Raw genomic sequence first — 23,635 nt, 5'->3', positions numbered from 1 at the left:
TTTTAATTTAATTTATATAATAAAACTGATTTTAGATTATTCTAAATTGGAAATGACATAAAAAAAGTTTATTTCAAAATTGTTCTAGAATGTTATAAAGAAAAAAAAAAACATTTTCGGAAGATTGCCTGTTTTTAATGATTATAAAGAAAAATGAAGTGACTTCTTTTTGTTAAAGGCGATTTGACCTTATGCTGTTCTTTGTTTTATACCTCTACCTCTTCATTCATCCTGTATTATCTGACTTCCTGGAAATTGAAAATAAGGAACTTCTTTTAATATTTCGTTTTCCATTTTTTATATTAGATCTTTTCTTACTTTTCCCTCCTTTAAATAACAATATTTTTATTTTACTTTTGTTAATACCGCTTCTATTTCTCTATCTTGACCGTTCTAGATTCCAACTGCAAATCTAATTTTAAACGTGTTAATCTTTTCTCCTTTGTCTTTTGTTTATTTACGTACATATATTTGCATTACTACATACTTCGCGATATTTTAATTTTTCATTGTAGAAAGTTGTCAATTATATAACAGAATTCTATAGGGTTGTTCGGAGTCATTTCGTTTTTTTTTGTGGAAATGAAAGACAGTTTTCGTATAATAAACAAATACTTTATTAAATTATATATTGACCGTTCTGGTCCAACACCTTTTGCCATCTTTCTGGTAGTAGCATAATTCCACGCTCATAAAATTTTTGGTCTTTGCTGGCAAAAAACTGATCGAGGAGGTTTTTGACCTCCTCATTTGAGGTGAAGGTTTTACCGTCTAAAAAATTTTGGAGTGACCGGAACAAATAATAATCCGATGGTGCCAGGTCTGGAGAATATGGTGGGTGTAGCATTGTATCCCATTCAAGCTGTAAAAGCTTTTGGCGAGTGACCAAACTTGTGTGAGGTCTCGCGTTGTCTTGGTGAAACACTACACCTTTCCTGTTGATTAGTTCTGACCTTTTCTGTTGAAGTGCATCATTCAGTTTGTCCAGCTGATGACAGTAGACTTCCGAATTAATCGTTGTGTTATCCGGTAAAAGCTAAAAAAAAACGATTCCTTTAAAATCCCACCAAACAGACAGCATCACCTTTTTTTGGTGAATATCGGCTTTGGAAATGGTTTGAGCCGGTTCATCTTTTTTGCTCCATGACCTCTTGCGTTTGACGTTGTTGTATACAACCCATTTTTCGTCCCCAGTGATGATGCGCTTCAAAAACGGATCATTTTCGTGACGTTTGAGAAGCGAATCGCAGACGTCAATGCGGCGACACAGATTTCTCTCTGTGAGAACATGGGGAACCCATACATCGAGCTTCGAGGATAATCCCAGGCCTTTCAAGTGGTCATAAACTGTTGAATTTGATAAATTTAACCTCAATCCGATCTCACGTGTTGTTATTCGCCGGTTCACATCAACTAATGCCTTTATCGCGTCTTTATCAGCTTCAACCGGCCTTCCCGAACGTGGTGCATCTTCGACATCAAAATTGCCGGATCGAAATTTAGCGAACCAGTTCTGGCACTGGCGTACTGTCAACACACCTTCTCCATACACATCAGTCAATTTCTTTCTGGCTTGAACAGCATTTTTACCCTTTCTGTAGTAAAACAGTAAGATATGTCGAAAATGCTGCTTATCGCTCTCCATATTTAAAAGGGCACCAACCAAAAACTACTGCGTAGAATTAATTGGAATTTTTCACACACAAGCCTTGCTATATGAGCTCTCAAAGCATATAAAAATTATACTGCTTAAATGTGAAGTTGGGTGCAAAATAATACAATTAAATCCTCTGTCGGGAAAAAACGAAATGACTTTCCGGACAACCCTATATTACAGAACCAATTGATGAATAACAATGACGTTTATTTTCAAATATCATTACGTACATTGGAAATCATTTCTCTATAATAGAAATACAATTTTCTTTGTGAACTACAAATCAGTTAAAAACAATCATTTTCTTTATAAGAATGCCTCAAAGATTGTAAATGGATTTGTACAAACAAGTTTAATGTGTGGGATGACGTTTGTTACGAAATGTACGAAAGGAAGTAAACGTGACACTGTAGACAAACATACGCCCACCTGTACCGAGCTTTGTATTTATAGAAAGTACCATGCGCTTTAAGGGTAACGTGTAGCTTTTTATCTGGGCTGAAACAGACACAATATCATATACTTATAATACTTTTCTAGCGTAGGTTTTTGTGTATGTATGTCAATCTCTCAGTCGGCCATGGACAAAACGTTCGAAAAGTGCACTTTTCCATTAAAAAGGTGTCGTAAAACGGGAAAAATCAATTTATACAATCGAGAACCGTGCTTTTTTGAAAATTTTATCAGATTTTATCGAACGGTTTAAAAGATATTAACGATGAATATGGAAAAAAATATGTTTTTTACTTGCAGCCGTACCGCGAAAATATATATCCCCTTAGAATATACTATCCTAGAACTAACTAAATATTGAAACGTTTAAATAAAAGATAAAACTATTTTTGAAGTCTTGAACTTTTCATTAATCAAAAATTGGAAATTTTGACATATTTGAGTCAAAAATAAACAGTTGGGAAAGTGAGCGGGATTAAAAGTGTGTATGGTTGGTTGCATACGCACATATTCTAATCACATTGTAACTATTAATTTCAGGTGTACAGTCGTTTGCACACATATGCATTACGAAAATATCGCCGAAACTGAAGTAGAAAGTGGCATCAACGGCAAGCAGTGTAACTATTCAAATATGGAGGGGCTCCCCTAGTCAACATTGTATTCTCCTATCCAAGCTTTCTTTTTTGTGAGATTTCAGTTTTTTATATTGTAACGAAAAGCTGCTGTTTTTATATTTACGTTATAGTCTAAGAGCCGACTGCAGATATCTGCTTTTTAATGAAACTTAATTCAAATGAATGATTAATACATTGCTACCGGGTTGCCTTTTAAAAATTAAATTTTTGCAACCACTAATAATAAATAATAAATAAAATAATAACTGTTACCACTTTTAGTCTTTTAATTACTTTTAATATTTATTATTTTATATTGTGTGTAATTTTCAAAACTTTCTGTTACTTAAATAGTAAAACCAGTGTGCTATGTATGGGTGAATATCTCATTGATGTTTAGTTTTATTAGTATTATTGTTACCGCACCCACTAAAAATAACTTTATAAGTTTCATAATTTTAGCGAATTTTTCTGTTTGTTATAAGTTTTATATTATATTTACTAGATATAACTTCTTAGCCCAGAAAGAGCCTTAACACCACTAATGCAAAATGTTGGTGCTTTGATAACGTAAAGTAATAAAAAAAAACCTCTCACTTCAGAATTGCTTTAATTTCTTTTATCCTAACGTTTATAAATTTTAGTCCACAATACTGCGGTTTATAAAGCCAGACCTAAGGGAAATTACCCTGTTTTTCTCACCCCTACGTTTCTAGACCTTTTGAATGTCATTTTAGTAACAGTAGTGTATCAAAATACCTAAATTGAGGCAGGTGATTTAACAACATGATGGGATATTTCAAGCTTATTATCTGTATTGTTTCCTTATAAAGGGTGTAACATAAATAAGTGTCAAGCTTGTAGGAGACGATAGAGTACTATAAAACATGAAAAAAGTAAACGTTTGTATGATCGACAGTTCACCGTTTTCGAGAAAAACGTAGTTGAAAGAACAAATAAACTTAATTCCGGCCCTGGTAAAGAAATACGGTCCGCAACGCTGCATTCAATCAGCAGGTAATTGCCAGCATCGGTGTAGTATTTTTTTGCTCTTGTATTGTTTAATTGTTAGATAAGATTAAGTATGATTCTTAGTGTTTATGTTAACAGCCAACCTGTAATAACCGTTTATTCTTTTTAACGTTTAAACCTTGTATGAGCCAGTCAATATGCAGTTCAATAAATTAATTCAGCAATACAACATCAATCAAAAAGTTGTTGTTAATGTGATACGATATGTATTTACGAGTTTGAATAATATCGCCACGTTAGTTCCTCTCATGTGACACTATTGCAAACTTTAAAGGAACAATTTCTTACATCCTTATCATTTGCAGCGAGTTCAAGCCATCCTTGAAACTGATTGTCCTTCGCGATTTCGCTGAATTAGGTAAATGTGTGGTTCGAAATGTTTAGAGACTTATTTAATTTTTTTGGTAAGTTTACTTACAACCACTCATAAAAAGGAAACAAGTTTTGGTAATACCTCAAAGCGGTGTGGAAATTCGAATGAACTTATTTAATTTATGGGTCAAAACATTATGTATAGTACTAAATTGTTTATGTTTACCATAGACGTTCGATAATCGGCAATGTTTGCATTCTTCATCCATGTAGCTTTTTTTTATCGCACTATGCTATTCGGTAGACACCTATGTTACCAATTCACACACAAGACCAGCCTCGGATTGTAAATTATTATGATTTTCTTAGAAATTTCTTTTTGTCCTTAACCAAACCGTGCAATTGTTTATTACATATAGACTAAACTTTCCAAAGCTAGACACTTATTTCTGTTACACCCTGTATAGACTAAGAAAGCTCTGGGTTGTGGAACAGCTTGAAATTCTGTCAAATTAGTTATCAGACAAGTGATTGAAGTAATAAATTTTAGTTTATTCATGGGTTCTGTTTAAGTGCTTCGGCCGTCTCGTCGTCCAGTAAAGACTTTTATTCTTAAAAGCACGGCTTTCAAATGTTTTTAAAAAAGGTTTTTTGCTTTGCTTCGTAAACGTTGTATCTTGTTTTACAACAGTAGTAAAAAAACTTTCCATATAAAATTCTTCGCAAAGACAAAACAGTAGAGACAAATGAAGCTTTCGAAAAATAAATTCGTTTTTAGTGGAAGTTCGAAAACTAGAAAGACATGAATATCCGTAAATACTAACCTTGTAAGGTTTCAATATTTTACGAAGCTCTCCAGTTTCATTAAGGACCTCTATGGTGTCGGCATCCTGAAACAAAAGAATTACGTTTTTTAATTATCCTCTCCATTATACTATTAAGGAACGTAAAATTCATTGCAAGCAAAATTAGAAATTTTATTGTCATCGTGGCAAACTAATGCATACCTTAAAAAGTAAAAAGAAAATTTACTATTACTAAAAGAATGAAAAACACTGAAGCACTAAAAAGACTATGAAATATGGTAAAAATTAAAATAAATTAGCATATCTCTAATATTTTAAATCCGTTTCTAAACGAGATTCTGTTGATACAATATTGTAGCGAGCACGAGTGTGTTTGTGTGCGATTGGGCACACCTGCGTGATCAACTTATCGATTCGCCGACTAGCCGCGGGTGCCTTTCTTCATGTCCGCCGTATTTGTAAATGTGTGTGTGGTACCTGCGTTCTGAGAAAGCAGTTAAACAATTCAAAGAAAAAAATAAACTATCCCGATATTTCCAGAAGGTTCCAGAAAGTAAACAAAGGAGTATTTAAAGGAAGAGACGATCGCTGAGAGAAGAAGAAATAAATTGACCGTTGCAGAAGTGAATCGAGAAATAAATTAACAGTGATAGCAGTGAAATAAATAGCGCAGTGAATAGTGATAACAGTAAACAGTAGTGTAAATAAATAGAATAATTCATAACCTAAGTTTAGTAATAATTTACTAGTGTTTTAAGTTCTTTAATAATTAATGTAAATATTTTTTGTCGTTATCAGTCTTAGAAAGAAGTTAAATTTAACACACGAACATTACAGTACTCATAAAAAGTAGACGGTAATAAAATATTTGTGCCTGATGGACGATTTCGTGGTTTTGGTTTTTGGTATGTTTTNAACAGCATTAAGAAGTACTTTATTAATATAAATAACGTGATTAAAAGAAAGCAGGACAAGTTCCAAATAGACACTACGATTCATTGTGATCCACTGTTGTTCGGGCGACTTGGCTGGTTAGGTTAGATGCACAGCGAAAATTCGTATAGTCTACAAAGGGACTAATAAGGTGCTTTAAACAGTTTTTCCAGTTAAAGATATCACACACACGCCACCGGTGACCGGTCACTGATTTAATTTCTGGTCAACTGACAGTGCCGCACTACGATATTATCCGATCTACTCTATATTGAACATATATACATATACATTTATTTGAGATTTTGCAGGATTTGAAGAATGAAATGCACAAAGAAAATTGAACAAATTTGCCAACCGGCCACCAGAGATGTGATTTATTTCAAATACTTGTATTTAAAATGCAAATACAAAATAAAAAATACCTACTTCCATCTTGCATTTAAATATTTTTTTGAAAAATACTTTTCCAAACGTATTTTCTTTTTGTAAAATGCAAAATACATTTTTGCAGTTAAAAGTTTTACTTGTATCATCGATCAAACATTATATAAACTGTTGAATGAAAGTTGCTCACATTGACCCTTGAAGGTATTAGAAGCATAAAAAGGGGACAAACAGATATTCTATGAATGCCTTATAATTCTTTAACTGAAGAGAGCCCAAAAAATTCTAAAATCCTTGGAATTGGAACAATTTTGTTTTCCGGGTTCAGTGTCATCGTCTACGTAATTTTGTAATTCCAAATTGATATCAGCACCTACCAAATCACCACTAATCGTACCTTTAGCAAAGAACTACGAAATTCTATGAATTACGACAAAACAGCCTACCAAACAATATCGAATTTATATTCACCAGCTGTATAAGACTGAAAAGTACAAAATATTGCGGGGTGCTAATAAATGCGTTTAATCCAAAATTTAAAAACCCTATTTTGACTGTGATCTTTCACGCTAAACAAACTATTTTGGCACAAGTGAACTGAAGAAACTATAACATAAAGATAGAAAAACTATATCTCAATCAGTTCAAACAGAAAAATATAAATCATACTCAATCTTCCCAGCTGGTGATATTGAGCAAATACCACTACTAATCTAGAAAATACTCCAATATTTAAAAAATGGGCAAATGCCTGCAAGGTATTCTTAAAAAATATTTGATACTTAAGTAAATATAGAAAATTAAATAGGTGCATACTACAAAAAAATATTTACTTGAAAAAAGTATTTTGCATTTAGCATCTAAATACAAAAGGGAAATACAAATAACAAAACAAAGAACTATTTGCATTTTGGATTTAAATACTTTTAAAAAACCATTTTGCACATCTCTAGCGGCGACCGTAGAAAAACCGACACCGATAGGTACCTATGCTAAATTCTCTTTGAACATACGCAAAATAATTTCTTCCGTGTGCAAGAGGCCTTATAAAGATTACGAGCGGTAGACTTAATGATAGTAATATAAGTAGAAGCGATGTCTTCGAAACAGCAATTAAGAAGTTTGACGGTAAAGCAGAAATTTTCCTTAACTGGCATTTTATCTAACTCGAGCATAACTAATAGTTGCATTTAGTAGGTTAGAGCTAGAAAAGTTTGACTGTAATTGATTGCAAAAGTGTAATTAATATGCGCAATCGTAGTAAGAAGTAACTGACATTTCAGAACCTACATTAATTCGTATACCAAATATGTTACGAAACAGGTAATTTGATACATATGCGTGCGTTAATTAAATACGAATGTATGTAACGTATAGTTAAGCTAATTGGCAAAATTAATTTTGCTTAAGCCGTCAATACATGTTATCGAAAAACTATTCCGACACTAACTAATATCATTAATACTAGAGCAGTACGAACCTAATTCTAATTATTTTGTTCGTGTACTTNCATTTTTACGAAAACCACAGAGGCGTCTTGTTCAGCGTGCTGTCAAACCTACACTAGCAAGGAGATCGGGCTGAAACTATAGCTACAAGCTATCCAAGGATGGTACTATAGAATGTCACCCCAAGGTAGGCCTAGTGGCGTCATCTCTTGGTTAGGCCGGAAACTTATCAATCCACCCTCGTAAATGCGTTTAATCCAAAATTTAAAAACCCTATTTTGACTGTGATCTTTCACGCTAAACAAACTATTTTGGCACAAGTGAACTGAAGAAACTATAACATAAAGATAGAAAAACTATATCTCAATCAGTTCAAACAGAAAAATATAAATCATACTCAATCTTCCCAGCTGGTGATATTGAGCAAATACCACTACTAATCTAGAAAATACTCCAATATTTAAAAAATGGGCAAATGCCTGCAAGGTATTCTTAAAAAATATTTGATACTTAAGTAAATATAGAAAATTAAATAGGTGCATACTACAAAAAAATATTTACTTGAAAAAAGTATTTTGCATTTAGCATCTAAATACAAAAGGGAAATACAAATAACAAAACAAAGAACTATTTGCATTTTGGATTTAAATACTTTTAAAAAACCATTTTGCACATCTCTAGCGGCGACCGTAGAAAAACCGACACCGATAGGTACCTATGCTAAATTCTCTTTGAACATACGCAAAATAATTTCTTCCGTGTGCAAGAGGCCTTATAAAGATTACGAGCGGTAGACTTAATGATAGTAATATAAGTAGAAGCGATGTCTTCGAAACAGCAATTAAGAAGTTTGACGGTAAAGCAGAAATTTTCCTTAACTGGCATTTTATCTAACTCGAGCATAACTAATAGTTGCATTTAGTAGGTTAGAGCTAGAAAAGTTTGACTGTAATTGATTGCAAAAGTGTAATTAATATGCGCAATCGTAGTAAGAAGTAACTGACATTTCAGAACCTACATTAATTCGTATACCAAATATGTTACGAAACAGGTAATTTGATACATATGCGTGCGTTAATTAAATACGAATGTATGTAACGTATAGTTAAGCTAATTGGCAAAATTAATTTTGCTTAAGCCGTCAATACATGTTATCGAAAAACTATTCCGACACTAACTAATATCATTAATACTAGAGCAGTACGAACCTAATTCTAATTATTTTGTTCGTGTACTTAAACATAGTGCTCAAAAAATTGTCATAAATGTATCACAGAATTTTATCGCCTATTTCATACAAGTGCATCAAATTAATAAAATATACAGTCCATTATTTTTAATATATCAGTAGATATTTTTGAGGTATACATTAAAAAAAATAAAGGAAGAGCGAATATAAAGATAGGAGACGAAAAATTAGAAGAAGTGACTGATTTTAGGTATCTATAGGAAGTCATATAAGTCAGGACGGAAGGGGTAGTAGGGATATAAAGCAGAGGATAGCGCAGGGTTACTTTCATGCTCGCGAACGGTTAATTTAGAAATTCGAAAAAGGTTGTTAAAGGTGTGTGTTTGGAGCGCGGCGCTGTACGGGAGCGAAACATGGACAGTGAGCACGGCGGAAAAGAAAAGATTAGAAGCGTTCGAAATGTGGTGTTATCGGCGAATGATGAGGATATCGTGGATAGAGAAGGTTAGAAGTGAAGAGGTAGTAGAAATAATAGGAGAACAGAGGACTCCATGGATGTCGATAAGAAATAGGCGAGTTAGTAGGACACCTTCTCAGGCATGAACGTCTAGTCAGAGACATATTAGAAGAAGAAACGGGAGTTAGGAGGGATAGACGTATAGACCTAGATTAGATTACTGTTCGCAAATAGTTAAGGATGTGGGATGTTCTAGTTTTAGAAAAATGCGAAGATTAGCTCAGGATAGAAAAGACTGGAGGTGTGTCCAACCAGTCTTAGGACTGACGACCTCATGATGATGATACATTCATCAGATTTTGGCAGTATTCGCAATTCAGCGCTTTGGATCCTTACGAAATCTAACGTTGTAGCTCTTTGTTTACTTTCGAATTTGATTAATGTTTTGAGTAGGTTTCCGTTAAAATATTGTTGGGCTTTATAATTAAAATTCTTAGATTAGTTGCTATAGTTTTAGCAGTGCAGACAGATAATAGACAAAAGTTTAGTTGCTTACTTTCCACTGATTGGGGTACCATACATATTTTCCTTTTCTTTAGTGCCGTGCACTCAAGTAGGTAAATTTTAGAGATTATTTGTCCAAACATTTTTTCGAAATAATGAGAACCAACGAAATTTATTCGTATATTTTTGTAATAATTATTGTCTACTTCACCCCCGTTCGTTACCCCTTTTGTTCCAACGGTATAATCAAGACTACATTTCTGTAAATTTTTGAGCACTTTTGATGACGTAATTTTTAAAACAATAGGGCACTATTACCCTCTACTTAGAACGTTAACCCCTCTATTATACGATGATGTTACCATAAACTCTGTCTCTCGATGACGTTGAAATCTTTATACCGCCACCGCGTTATGTTTTGAGATGATATATATAAGTAACATTTAGATGGATTTTATGAAAGCTATTCGAGGCAATTTCCATTTATTATGGTAAAGCCGAATACGTGGGCAGATGGACGTGGATGGCACATAAACTGTCAGTATGTTTATTAAAGTCACAGTTTTGCAATAACTGTTCTAATATCTGTAGCTATTACCGATGCACGAACGTGACTACATTGACGACCATATACTTGACAATTTGTTGTAGAAAGTTGTTGAATTTGGTACTGTACTGCATTCCGATTTTAATATCCGTATAATTAATAGAATATAGCATATGCTAGGTTAACTCTATTAATAATTAGTTTGTGAAATAGTTCAGGTATCATCATGAATTGATTATTCTTTGGTGCACATTTTATTATGTCGTTATTCTGCGAATATATTATTACTCATTAATGGTGGTTATCAGTGACTAATTATGTCTTCAAGGGACTACCGGTAAATGTGAGCATTAGTATTTTTTTATATACTATTTTTAATGGCCTAAAGGTGGCAACGGTTATTTTAATGAAGATGATTACGTCTTCGTCCCAATAAAGCGAGTATGGTAACACTCGTCCATATACATTAATAAAATATGCACGGTATATATAAGGTATTCGTGATATCGTGATGGTGCTGATGTGTGGTTGCCACCCCTTCTAAGAGGTGACAAATTAGTACTTCAAATAACTGCAGAAATAGATATTGGAATGAATTTTAGCAAAAATTATTCCATACATATTTTTATGAATCAACGTTTTTTGAGTTATTGGCAATCGATATTGTTGTTTCTTCAAGAAAAAAATTAATATTTTGGTGCGGCTTTTTACGAATAACGAATAAAGAACCGCGTTTTTGGAAGCTACTGAAGCAAAAATGAAGCTTCTCGAATAGCCAATCGATCAGTTTTCTTTTTGTTTCTGTTCATTAAATAAAAATACAAATATGAATCATTAAAGATGACTGTTTGATCGCCGAAAAATTAATTCGAAACTTTTGACTTTACGTAAAGTAGCGAAACGACGGATTATTGGAGAAAACCTTAAACATCTTTATTTGTAGAGTTTGAGAGACCTTAAAAATGAGCTCCGGTAGAAATCATTAGCATAAAAATAGTGGAGTTGTAATAAAAATAATGTATAATAAACAATGACTTTACGGCAAGAACTGAAAATAAACAAAATCTATGTATAATTACCTTCATTAAGGTACTAACAATATATTCTAGGAGTTTGAATGCTTTAGAATTCTTATTTTTGAAAATAAGTTTGATTTACGTTAGACAGATATTTCGAAATTTTTGAATAAAATTCCTTTTTTCACCAATAACTGAAAAGCGAAATAATTTACGAAAAAAAAATCATCTTTCTTTTGCACAAAATTTTGGTTGATTTTTGGTTTTACTACGATTAATATATCTTGAAATGTCGTCCTCATAAATTTTTATATTAGCGTGAGGACTACGTTTTCTAAGCCACATAAAGCTTTAAACCTCAAAAGATATGGGTTCAAGACAATTGAAACTTGCAAGCCCTGTAGTCCTTGAAAGTTACCTTCAAAATCAGTTCTTGCGCAACTGGATAATATGCAAAATTGAGGAAGTTGCAGCTAAAAAACCGATCGTGTTTTTACACATTTCCTAGTAAGGGGTAGTTCTTACATGTTCGGACGTTGCAATAAAGTAGAAAAAAAAATAATACTGACAACGAGTCATGAGTCATGAGTTCATCATAAATGCACCATTAAAAAATTTGAAACTGCTTTTTTTGTGGGTTTCGCCATTAAAGATAGTATTTAAGGGTTCAAACATTTCAATTACTCACAATTTACGTACCAATATATGGAGAAAAAATTATTGATCATACTGGAATATTATTTTATCGAAGTATTGTTTAAATGTATTGTTTTACAATTTTTTGTCAAAACGGGTTGTTCTCACCTGTTAAAAATAACATACACACATCAGAAATATATAACATTCATAGAGGAGGGTAAGATACCAATAAGTACCAATTTTGGACTGGACTGGACTATATTTGACCGAAAGGATCAAGCATAAAACAACTGAAAAAAAATCACCTGCTATTACTTATTAATTGATATTGAATTGATTAGCTTATAGGAAAATAAACTGAAGATATTCTTAACCAGCACATTATAGTATGTATAAGCACATTAAAATATAGATTTGATTTTGTTCAAGTCCCAGTGTATATTTTCTTATGGGAAATTAAAAGTTTCGACTTTATTAATGTTAAAATTTGCAAAAGCTCGAGATAGAGACACCCTTCTTTTTGAAGTGAAAAATGAGTTTAAATATTTTAAATGCAACTCGTCTAATCTACTTCATTATTTTGTTCACTATCATTACAAACTTTATACGCCCAAAACAAAGTAAATAATTCAAGCAAGTTACACGAAACGGTGAGGTTAATTTTAATACTACGCTGAAGTAGCAAATGCTCCGGAACTTTACTAAACTACACAGATAGTGTGCTGTGGCAGTTTCGAACAAGATTTCGATTTCGATAACATCTTAGATACTTGAAACGCCTCAGAGCTAAAATAAGACCATAGTCTAAAGTCAAGCGCACTTCTTCATCGATTTATCTAACAAATATGAATATTATCCAGCGGTTATTTGGGATAACTGCTGAGTATTTTAATGCACTAAAGTATTTCGTGCTTACATACATATATTCTTGATAAAGTATGAAATATTTTTCGGATAAGTAAATATAGGGTTGTTCGGAAAGTCATTTCGTTTTTTCCCGACAGAGGATTTAATTGTATTCTTTTGCACCCAACTTCACATTTAAGCCGTATAATTTTTATATGCTTTGAGAGCTCATATAGCAAGGCTTGTGTGTGAAAAATTCCAATTAATTCTACGCAGTAGTTTTTGGTTGGTGCCCTTTTAAATATGGAGAGCGATAAGCAGCATTTTCGACATATCTTACTGTTTTACTACAGAAAGGGTAAAAATGCTGTTCAAGCCAGAAAGAAATTGACTGATGTGTATGGAGAAGGTGTGTTGACAGTACGCCAGTGCCAGAACTGGTTCGCTAAATTTCGATCCGGCAATTTTGATGTCGAAGATGCACCACGTTCGGGAAGGCCGGTTGAAGCTGATAAAGACGCGATAAAGGCATTAGTTGATGTGAACCGGCGAATAACAACACGTGAGATCGGATTGAGGTTAAATTTATCAAATTCAACAGTTTATGACCACTTGAAAGGCCTGGGATTATCCTCGAAGCTCGATGTATGGGTTCCCCATGTTCTCACAGAGAGAAATCTGTGTCGCCGCATTGACGTCTGCGATTCGCTTCTCAAACGTCACGAAAATGATCCGTTTTTGAAGCGCATCATCACTGGGGACGAAAAATGGGTTGTATACAACAACGTCAAACGCAAGAGGTCATGGAGCAAAAAAGATGAACCGGCTCAAACCATTTCCAAAGCCGATATTCACCAAAAAAAGGTGATGCTGTCTGTTTGGTGGGATTTTAAAGGAATCGTTTTTTTTGAGCTTTTACCGGATAACACAACGATTAATTCGGAAGTCTACTGTCATCAGCTGGACAAACTGAATGATGCACTTCAACAGAAAAGGTCAGAACTAATCAACAGGAAAGGTGTAGTGTTTCACCAAGACAACGCGAGACCTCACACAAGTTTGGTCACTCGCCAAAAGCTTTTACAGCTTGAATGGGATACAATGCTACACCCACCATATTCTCCAGACCTGGCACCATCGGATTATTATTTGTTCCGGTCACTCCAAAATTTTTTAGACGGTAAAACCTTCACCTCAAATGAGGAGGTCAAAAACCTCCTCGATCAGTTTTTTGCCAGCAAAGACCAAAAATTTTATGAGCGTGGAATTATGCTACTACCAGAAAGATGGCAAAAGGTGTTGGACCAGAACGGTCAATATATAATTTAATAAAGTATTTGTTTATTATACGAAAACTGTCTTTCATTTCTACAAAAAAAAACGAAATGACTTTCCGAACAACCCTATACATAAACGATAAAAGCACCAATAAAAAAAAAGAAATTAAAACGAACAAAGGGGCTTTGACGAATGAATAAATATCTGTTCATAAAACTTATTATTTACGATTGTTTTGTTGTTAGAAGCTTTTATTTAATTTCACTCGTATATATGTCCTGGAATTTGGCAATCAATATTACATCCACTATCGAGCTGAAATTTGGCACACATAATTACTTAAATGCCGTCATTTTTTATCCAATATGGCGGACGCAACAAAATGGCGATTTATAATTTTCATAGTAGCCCCTGTGATATGGGTATCAAATAAAAGGGAACACACAATAAGTAATTTGACGTTATTCTACATCCAGTACGGCAAACGTCACAAAATGGCGATTCATAAGGTTTTTTTATACCTAATTTATTGATGCAATTTCTAATAAACAGTTAAATTTCTGTGAAAATGGTCATTACAAGTTTTAAACACTTTACAAATGTTGACAAATATTAGATATAATATTGACTGCAAAATTTCAAAAGACTAAAAATTAGAAAATAAAATTACATAACAAAAAATAATTAAAAAGAAAAATTTTACAAATAAAATATAAAAATATACTAAAATGGAAATAATAAGTGTAAATAAAAATCTGGGCGCTCATTAGAAGCGAAATTATGCTGAAAAATTACACAATATTTCGTTTCGTTTGAATACTGCTATTGTATAATTTTAATATCTAATGAGAGCCCAAGCTTTTATTTATACTAATTATTTCCTTTTTGGTATATTATTATATTCTATTGTTAAATAAAAGCTTATTTTTTAAAAATACTTCTTTAATAAGTAATTTTATTATTATTTAAAAAACATACTTAGATACGCGTTTAGAAACATAATATATAAGGTACCTAGGTATAATAAGCTTAATTAATTGCATAGGTTGCCGTCAAAATTTTGGAACTATTTGTTGATAAATTCAATGTAGTTGTAGACACATGGTGAATGTACTTTTGCATAAAATCAAATTTAAACTTTTGTCTAAAGCTTCTGTTTAATTTTCAGTTACCTATTGAATGACTCCGAACAATTAAACCACCTCAGCAGAAAATTAGATGGCTCAACGCAAACCATTCAACGAAACCTGTTCAATTAACGAGCGTTAATCGAGACCAAATTCATAAACTCACAGTAATAGCCATGGTAATTAATTAAATTACAATATAAATTCGATAACCAACGTGAACCAGCAGATAATTAATGTTTTATTTATGGATGTTGGATATTCGATTTTTTTTATACGAAGATTCTATTTGTTATTACCAAAAAAAACTTTTGGGTGTTTCATTCCCACCAGCCAGTAATACTGGTGGGAACTCCCTCCGGACTACACCGGAAGGTAGGGCGAAAGGCCCTCTTCAGCCTCCTTTCAGCAATCGTGGGAATGGGTGGGTGGTGATTTGGGTGAGAAAAATGAGACAGACGAAATGAAGACAGAAGAGAGTGAAAGATTATCTGTGGAATATTTCTGCCCCAGCATTTGTCTAAGTGATCCAAGGAAACCATAGAAATGCTAAGCAATGGTCTAAACCATGTCGCTCGATCTAGTTATTACCACAGCAAATAACTTGGAGGTGTTCCAAGCCTGTAGAATATTGAAACCTATAATGGCGCGCACAACCCTCGACCCATCAACATCATCATTATTATGAGGTCTTCAGCTGTAATGCTAATTGGACCCGTACTGCTAATTTTTGCATTTCTCAAAAACTAGAACAGCGTACCCTTGGCCCATGCAAAGATATTTGGCTACGTCCCTGCCTGCAGACCAAAAAAAGCTCTGGATATATAGGATATACGATAGCTACTTTCGTGCAAATCTTTTTGAAAGGAAAGAAACAAACGCCGACAGAAAGGGAGCGTATCCTTTGTGAGAAAAAGCCGTTTGTAATTTCACGATGCAAGATTTTGAGCTTATCGTGATACAGTTTTCTGGTTGTGTGTGAAGTTTATTTAATAATACAAGCCGTCTCTGAAGGGCTTTAATATACCAGGAGTAAGGTTTCTCACGCACGTGAGGAATGGTTTCAAACGAGCACACCTTATATTGCATTTGGAGTTATGATTTAGACGTGGCAAGGATATGCCCTACTTATTTGACCGCATTTTGGCCATCTATTAATTTCAAAGTGTGCGGAATTTCCAAGATTATTAAACCCGATAATCCATATAACGGCACCTGACGGCTCGTACATTTAACACCTTTTGATTTCATCTTAGAGTAATTATCTTTCAAACATGTCCATTTTATAAAAATCTGTCAAACCATCTGCTAAATATCTCTCTATATTAAATCTGTATATGTAAATCGAATGAATATAAATATACCGTTCATTTCGCTAAACTCTTTTCTTTTTAATGATCTTTACAGAAGGATATTAAAAATAAAAGCGTCTGTTTATAATTTCAAATTTTTAGTTTTTAAAATATAATAAAATATATGCTAGCTATTATGGTAACAAATGTGTATATACAGCGTGTCCCAAGCGAGCGGGTTTCTTCAATAACTGCTTTACAGTTGAAGATATTAAAAAAGTAATAAAATAGCCTACAACTTCCACTATTAACGCGAAAATGTTCTTTTCACATTCATTGAAATCTACCACTTCCAAAATAAATTGTTTCGAACTGGCATAATTATTTTCTTTTAATTGGAATTTATTACATTACATATTTTCTGTCAGCTCATCACGTGCAAAATTTTATTTCCTTTCGTCCGATATAAGGATGTTACTATCTACGACTAACACTTTTTGAGAAAATTAAACTTCTTTATAAAAGGTACCAATTTATATCACAATATCAAATATGCCTTGGTCGGCGATTCGCTTTATCAGCCTTTGTTTCCGACGAACACAATTCCGTGTGCTTTTAATAAGGTGTTGAATAACGTTTCGTTTTATACCTTGTTGGGACACCCTGTTTATAGAGAGAAAAAAATTCATGTAATGTAGAAATGTCACAAAATCTATAATTTTAGATACAACAGGTGGCTTTGTGACAATTACAATTTAGTTTTCATAGTTCCGAAAGGTGTAATTTGATCTAATTTTGCCTAGGGATAGATGATATATTGTAAGGAAGAAGGTTTTATAGATACATATTAAGAAACAGAAGTGAAAAATGTTTAGCATGCAAAAAAAAATGTCCGAGTCAGGAAGGGTATTCTTTCCAAATACTTTCAAACAGTCCAATAATAATATTCACCCCAAATGCGCATAGTTCCATAGTAAGAACAACTCTAAAACACTATGTCATTTCTAATTATTAATGGTGGTTAAATATGAAATATTAATGTAAAAATTCATTTTCAATTTTACATCCACTACAAACTACCTCAGGTTAAGTGACGAATTTTTTTTTGTAGCTGTTGTCGGGAGGGAATCGAACCCGGGACTTCTGGCTTTACACACTAACGCTCTAACCGCTAAGCTACGAGAGATGACAACAGTAATCACGACAAACCGAGCCTACAAGGTTACAGATCCGTCGTTTTTTTACTAATGTAATTATATNAAGCTGGTGTCAAATCAATAAAATATCACCTAAAACGCGTTATTGGAAATGCTATGTTGACCTATGAAGAGATGTACACTGTATTAACTCAAATAGAAGCCATCCTTAATTCCCGACCCTTAACCGCTTTACCAAATTCATCCAACGAATTAGATGCCTTAACTCCTGGCCATTTTTTGATTGGCAATCCACTTACTGCTCCGGTGGAACCAGACATATCAAATATACAGGAAAACAGATTATCCAGATGGCAACGACTGCAACAGATTAGACAACACTTCTGGAGAAGATGGAAGAAGGAGTATTTGTCGTCATTGCAGCAACGCACCAAATGGAAAATCCCTGGAATCAACCTGCAACCCGGTTTGTTGGTTTTAATAAAGGAAGACAATCTCCCTCCTCTTCAATGGTGCTTAGGGCGAATAACCAACACATATCCTGGATGTGATGGTATAGTGCGTACAGTGTCAGTTAAAACAACCAAGGGTGTTGTGAAACGTGCCGCAATAAACATTTGTCCGCTACCAATAGACTGATAACATTTTGAAAGGGGATCCTTTCAAGGCGGGCGGAATGTTTGGTGTTGTGTTATTTTGTATATTACTGTACATATTTCTTAAGTAGTTTTTCTGTATATTTTATTTTATTAGGTCTATAGTGTAGGATAAATTCAAAGTAGTTGTTAAGTAAACATCTGCGACCAACCATAAATTTATGATATTGGCGGAAATACCGAATTTATTGGGGTTCGGTATTTCACCGAAGACAAGACCAGTAAGGTCAATTACCTACCCCAAGAGATGCCTGTTTTGGGCGTGTCGCTTTCGTCAATACCTAATATAAATACTGAAATTTGAAAACATGAAAAGCATTCGATTCATATCAATTCGATTTATATCTATTCATATCCAACCATCAATTCGATTCATTCAATTCATTCAATTCGATTCATATTCAACAATTCAAACAATTACCAATAAAACCCAATATATGTATACAACCAAATAGATTATACAAGTTATTAATGCAAGTGTTTATAGATAGTGTAATTAGTGTAAATAAAAAACAATTAGTAAGGAGAATACAGTTCATTTCATCCGAAGTGGTAATAACCAAAAGAAACGAAAGGCGGGATACCGCCACATCCGACAATATTTGAAGCAGAATATGAAAGAAGTTTTACTGTGAACTTTGTCTTGATTTTGTCACGTGTTTCTCATTACATTTCCTCGACAAAAGTTTAAACTTCCAGTGCTTATTACCGTCACACGATATGAGACGCATTTACCTACTTAATCTAAGGTACGAAATTGGCATCCATTTTCACGTGTATTGCAAACTTTATCGATAATTCAACTCAAGCGTATTGAAAGTAGGTGGTTACCTATTTGACTATAACTGAAGTTGTTGCAATACCGCGTAAATCTACAGGGTGTTCCACCTAATACAGTTTCATCCATAACTCTGCTATTATACTTTTAACAAAACAAATGTTTTTATAAAACAGCTGTGGATATGGTGTAAGATACAGAAAATACTTTTAGTCATTTTAAACGGAACACCAAGCATATTTTTACATTTTTTGTTTCACTGTTTAATTTTAAGTCGACTTTGCTAACAGTTCCCTGCACCTATCTCTAGTAGTTTTTGAGATATTCATCTGTTTTTGAAAAAAATTATGATTTCAGTAGTTTGAAGGAGACTAAATAGCATCTAAATCATTCGGTTTAGCGAGAATTACCGTATTATGTATATATGTATATGTATATATATGTATATGTATATATATATAATTAATAAACCCATAATAATGAATAAGAGTAACTTTAAAGAATATAAAAAATCTTTTGATAATACTTCAGTTTGGTTTCATTATTTTTATGATGAAAAGAATATGGTCGCGCAATGTAAAAAATGTTCAAAAGTTATTAAAGAAAATGGAGAAAGTACAAACGGACTTCATATACGAGGGTGGATTGATAAGTTTCCGGCCTGACCAAGAAAAACAAGGTTTTTAAAAATTTTTTTTTTTTATTTCTCAACATAATCTCCTCCAAGGCTGATACATTTCTCATAGCGGTGTTCCAGTCTATTAATGCCATCTCTATAGACTGATTCGTCAAGCTCCTCAAAATAACCATTTACAGCTTCGATTACTTCTTCATTGTCCGCAAATCTCTTACCGCCAAGCCATTTTTTGAGATTAGGGAACAGAAAATAGTCACTCGGGGCTAGGTCTGGAGAGTAAGGAGGGTGCGGCATCAATTCAAACTTTAGATCGTTGATTTTAGCCGTCGCAACGATTGACGTGTGCGCTGGTGCGTTATCGTGATGAAACAAGATTTTTTTCTTCGCCAGATGAGGTCGTTTAATTTTCACCTCGTGGCTCAAACGTTGCAATAAGTCTGCGTAGTATTGACCAGTGATAGTATTACCCTTTGCAAGGTAATCAATGTATATAATACCTCTTGCATCCCAAAAAACAGTAGCCATAACCTTGTTCGCCGAAAAAATTGTTTTTGCCTTCTTTGGAGTTGGTTCCCCTGGTCCAATCCACTGTTTAGACTGTTCTTTGGTTTCAGGAGTGTAGTGGTGGACCCACGTTTCGTCAACGGTTACGAATCGACGCAAAAATTCGCTTGGATTACGCTTATACAATGACAAATTTGCGGTAGAAATGTTTTTTCGAATCAATTTTTGGTCGACTGTTAGCAAACGCGGCACCCATCTTGCACAGAGCTTTTCCATATGCAAATGTTGGTGCAAAATATGTTGCACACGTTCATATGACATCTTACAGGTCTCAGCTATCTCACGCACTTTCAATCTGCGGTCTCCCAGCACTATTTGATGAATTTTTTCGATCATATCTGGAGTTGTGACCTCAACGGGGCGTCCTGAGCGAGGCCCATCAGAGGTGCTCACACGACCCTTTTTAAACTCGGAAACCCACTGCTTAACGGTTGAATATGACGGGGAGGATGTCCCCAGTGTTGAGTCCATCTCTTTTTTAATTTCCTTCGGCGTTAACCCCTTCAAATAAAAGTATTTGATGACAGCACGATTTTCCTGCTTTTCCATTTTTACGAAAACCACAGAGGCGTCTTGTTCAGCGTGCTGTCAAACCTACACTAGCAAGGAGATCGGGCTGAAACTATAGCTACAAGCTATCCAAGGATGGTACTATAGAATGTCACCTCAAGGTAGGCCTAGTGGCGTCATCTCTTGGTTAGGCCGGAAACTTATCAATCCACCCTCGTACATTTAAAATCGAAACATGATACAAATTTGATTTATATAGTGTTATAATTTATATAAGTTACAAATGAATTTTTGTGATATTTACTCTTTCTAATAAAACGTAAATAAAAAAAAAGAATCATCTGTTTTCTTTCTTTTATTAAAATTTCTACTGTCGGTATTAAAACCCATATAAAAAATACCTAATACCGATTTTGAATTTTTGGTTCGATATTGTAAACCCTAGTGAAGGCTTGTAGTTGCTTCCTAACGTTTCGCTAGCACGAGTGGCGAACTTCTTCAGAGGTTCTTCCATCTCCGATGCTGAATCAGGTAGCGGGTAAAATACTTATGATAATTACTTTCAAATGCTCTGTGAAGATATACATGCTGTAAAACCACTTTGTTTAATAAAAGGGAAGAATTTTGCTGACTGTAAAAATACAAATTTAAAAATCGTTTTCACTTAAACGTCTTTCAATAAATTAATGTCCCTTATTCTTTTATCAAATAAGCACCTACAACATCTTTGACACACAAACTAATGAAAATGTTCCAATTTAATGTATTCCTGTATAATTCTACAAATGGGTTTAAGTCCCTGGAAAAAGTAGGGAGAAATTATAAAATATTTTTATACATCCATTTTCTCATTTATGAAATTAAAAGCGTTCAACATTGAATAGAATTGTTGACGTTTCCCGTTTCTTTACCTCTCACGTTTTAATAACAGCGCCAAAGGGTTTTGTAATGCTCTTGGTAAGCGGAAATAGCGGAAAATGGGAAAAGTCCGGCATCTCTATACACGTAATGTTCCATCGACTCATAATGTCAGCTTTTATCACAGTAAAACGTAATTTGGTTACTAATGAAAGGCGTGAGAGCCGCATTTTTATATTTAGAAAAATTAATTAAACCATTTTCCCGTTTTCTTCGGCTGACCCAAATAAAACGTAATAGTCGGTCGAGGTCACGCAAAGTACAAGCAAAGGCTTAACCGATTTTCGAAACAGTACCGAAAATGTAAACGACGATCCGCCAGGAAGGTACATTATCATACCTATTAAAATTCCTTCTTGTTATTTCTCCAAAGCGATAGCGAATCAAGAACAAAGAAATTTTCAAATTTAGCATAATGGGACATTGAATTCCCTTTATTTTCCACGTAAGGAAAGAAACGAAAAAAAGAAAACAAGATACAGTCAACCAAATTATTAGGGCTTATTCTATATATAATTGTCTTTAACCTTAAGTATGCGAGATCCATTTTAAATTTAAAAACATAATCTTCCTTGTAACCGAATGTGAAGTTGTATGTTTTTATTACTTATGAATTCTTCAAACATTTAGCGGCATGTACACGTGGAGATGTTTTACTAAATTTATTATAAACTCGATGTACATTTCGCCTTCTTATTAGGGCCCTTTAGGAGTATTATTAGGTACTAAAGTTGCGATGACAATATTTTCCTTAAATATTGGACCGCTTAGGGTATTAGCTTAGGATCTAGGAAGGGGTTGTTGCCGAACTCTAGGTGATAATTTGCTAGTGTTTTTTTAATGAAATTGTTTTTTTTTTCTAAAATTTCGTATCGGTCTAAAATGTTTCCTTCATTTAGATGGTGTAACAGCTTATAAATTAAATTTTACTTATAAAATAAATTATTAGTATAAGATTTCACCAAGGAGTTATCCAATACGAAAAAAGTCATCAGCGTGTTTTTGCGGGATACCTACCTATTTCAAACGTAGAATATTATAAAGAAATTATGACTTGCCAGCACACGGCAAAGTAGTTAATATCAGCAATTTCTAATGCTGAAGTGTACGATGTGTTGCATACCTATTTACAATATTCCAATTCCTTTAAATTTCATTTTTCAAACAATTTTTAACACAAAGAAAGTGATTAAACAAACTGTTCACAAAAGTGAATTTCGACCGCTCGAAGCAATGGTGCTAACAGTTTCGATCTCAGAGTGACTGACAGGGAGGAAGAACTTAATATAAAAGCATTACTTCTCTGCCATTTACCTCCAGCATTTAGCAAAAATCTTGACAATTGTGTCGATTAAACCATTTCATTGAGTACAACTGAACTAGAATAGAATGTGACAGTTACCTTTTGCTGCAGATTTTGGGATGCCCTAAGATCTATTGGTTCAAAAAGAGTATTGGTTGTTACAAACTTTTTGTTTAATTGAAAAGCTTTCGTAATTCCCAAAAACTAAAGCAGTTGTGACCAAAAACATTAATATTGCAGAATCCACTTGTTAGCCCACACCAAACAGCCCTGTGTAAAGTACTAACATAAAAATAATATAGCTCAATGGCTAATTTAGTATTCGTTAACGACATCCAATAATAAATTAACCGCTAGTTGCATGCATTGCAAGCACTCGAAATTTACCCTTCGTACAAAAAATATTGTCTTATATACATTAAATGAATAAGAAATACAAATGTAAAACCACTTTGTTGAATATAGAACGTAGAGATTAATAGGTACTTACTTAATGAATAAGGCAATGTAATCCAAATATTATTTATAAAATAGAGATAAAAATCGCTCAATTGTGAATGATAGGATAAATA

General features: G+C 33.6%; 1 protein-coding gene across 1 annotated transcript in view; it reads right to left on the bottom strand.

Moving 5' to 3' along the window:
- LOC108741408 (glutaredoxin domain-containing cysteine-rich protein CG31559-like) overlaps window positions 1-23,635 on the bottom strand; it is a 47,063-nt gene that overhangs the window by 7,820 nt on the left and 15,608 nt on the right. Inside the window, exon 3 of the mRNA XM_018476223.1 lies at window positions 4,896-4,961. Within this exon, the coding sequence (XP_018331725.1) occupies window positions 4,896-4,961 (66 nt within the window). The remainder of the gene's footprint in view (window positions 1-4,895; window positions 4,962-23,635) is intronic.

This window comes from Agrilus planipennis, unplaced genomic scaffold, assembly GCF_000699045.2.
Source record: "Agrilus planipennis isolate EAB-ADULT unplaced genomic scaffold, Apla_2.0 scaffold300, whole genome shotgun sequence".
NCBI lineage: Eukaryota > Metazoa > Arthropoda > Insecta > Coleoptera > Buprestidae > Agrilus > Agrilus planipennis.
Note: the sequence above shows the minus strand (reverse complement) of the source record. Positions and strands in the feature narration are given on the sequence as shown.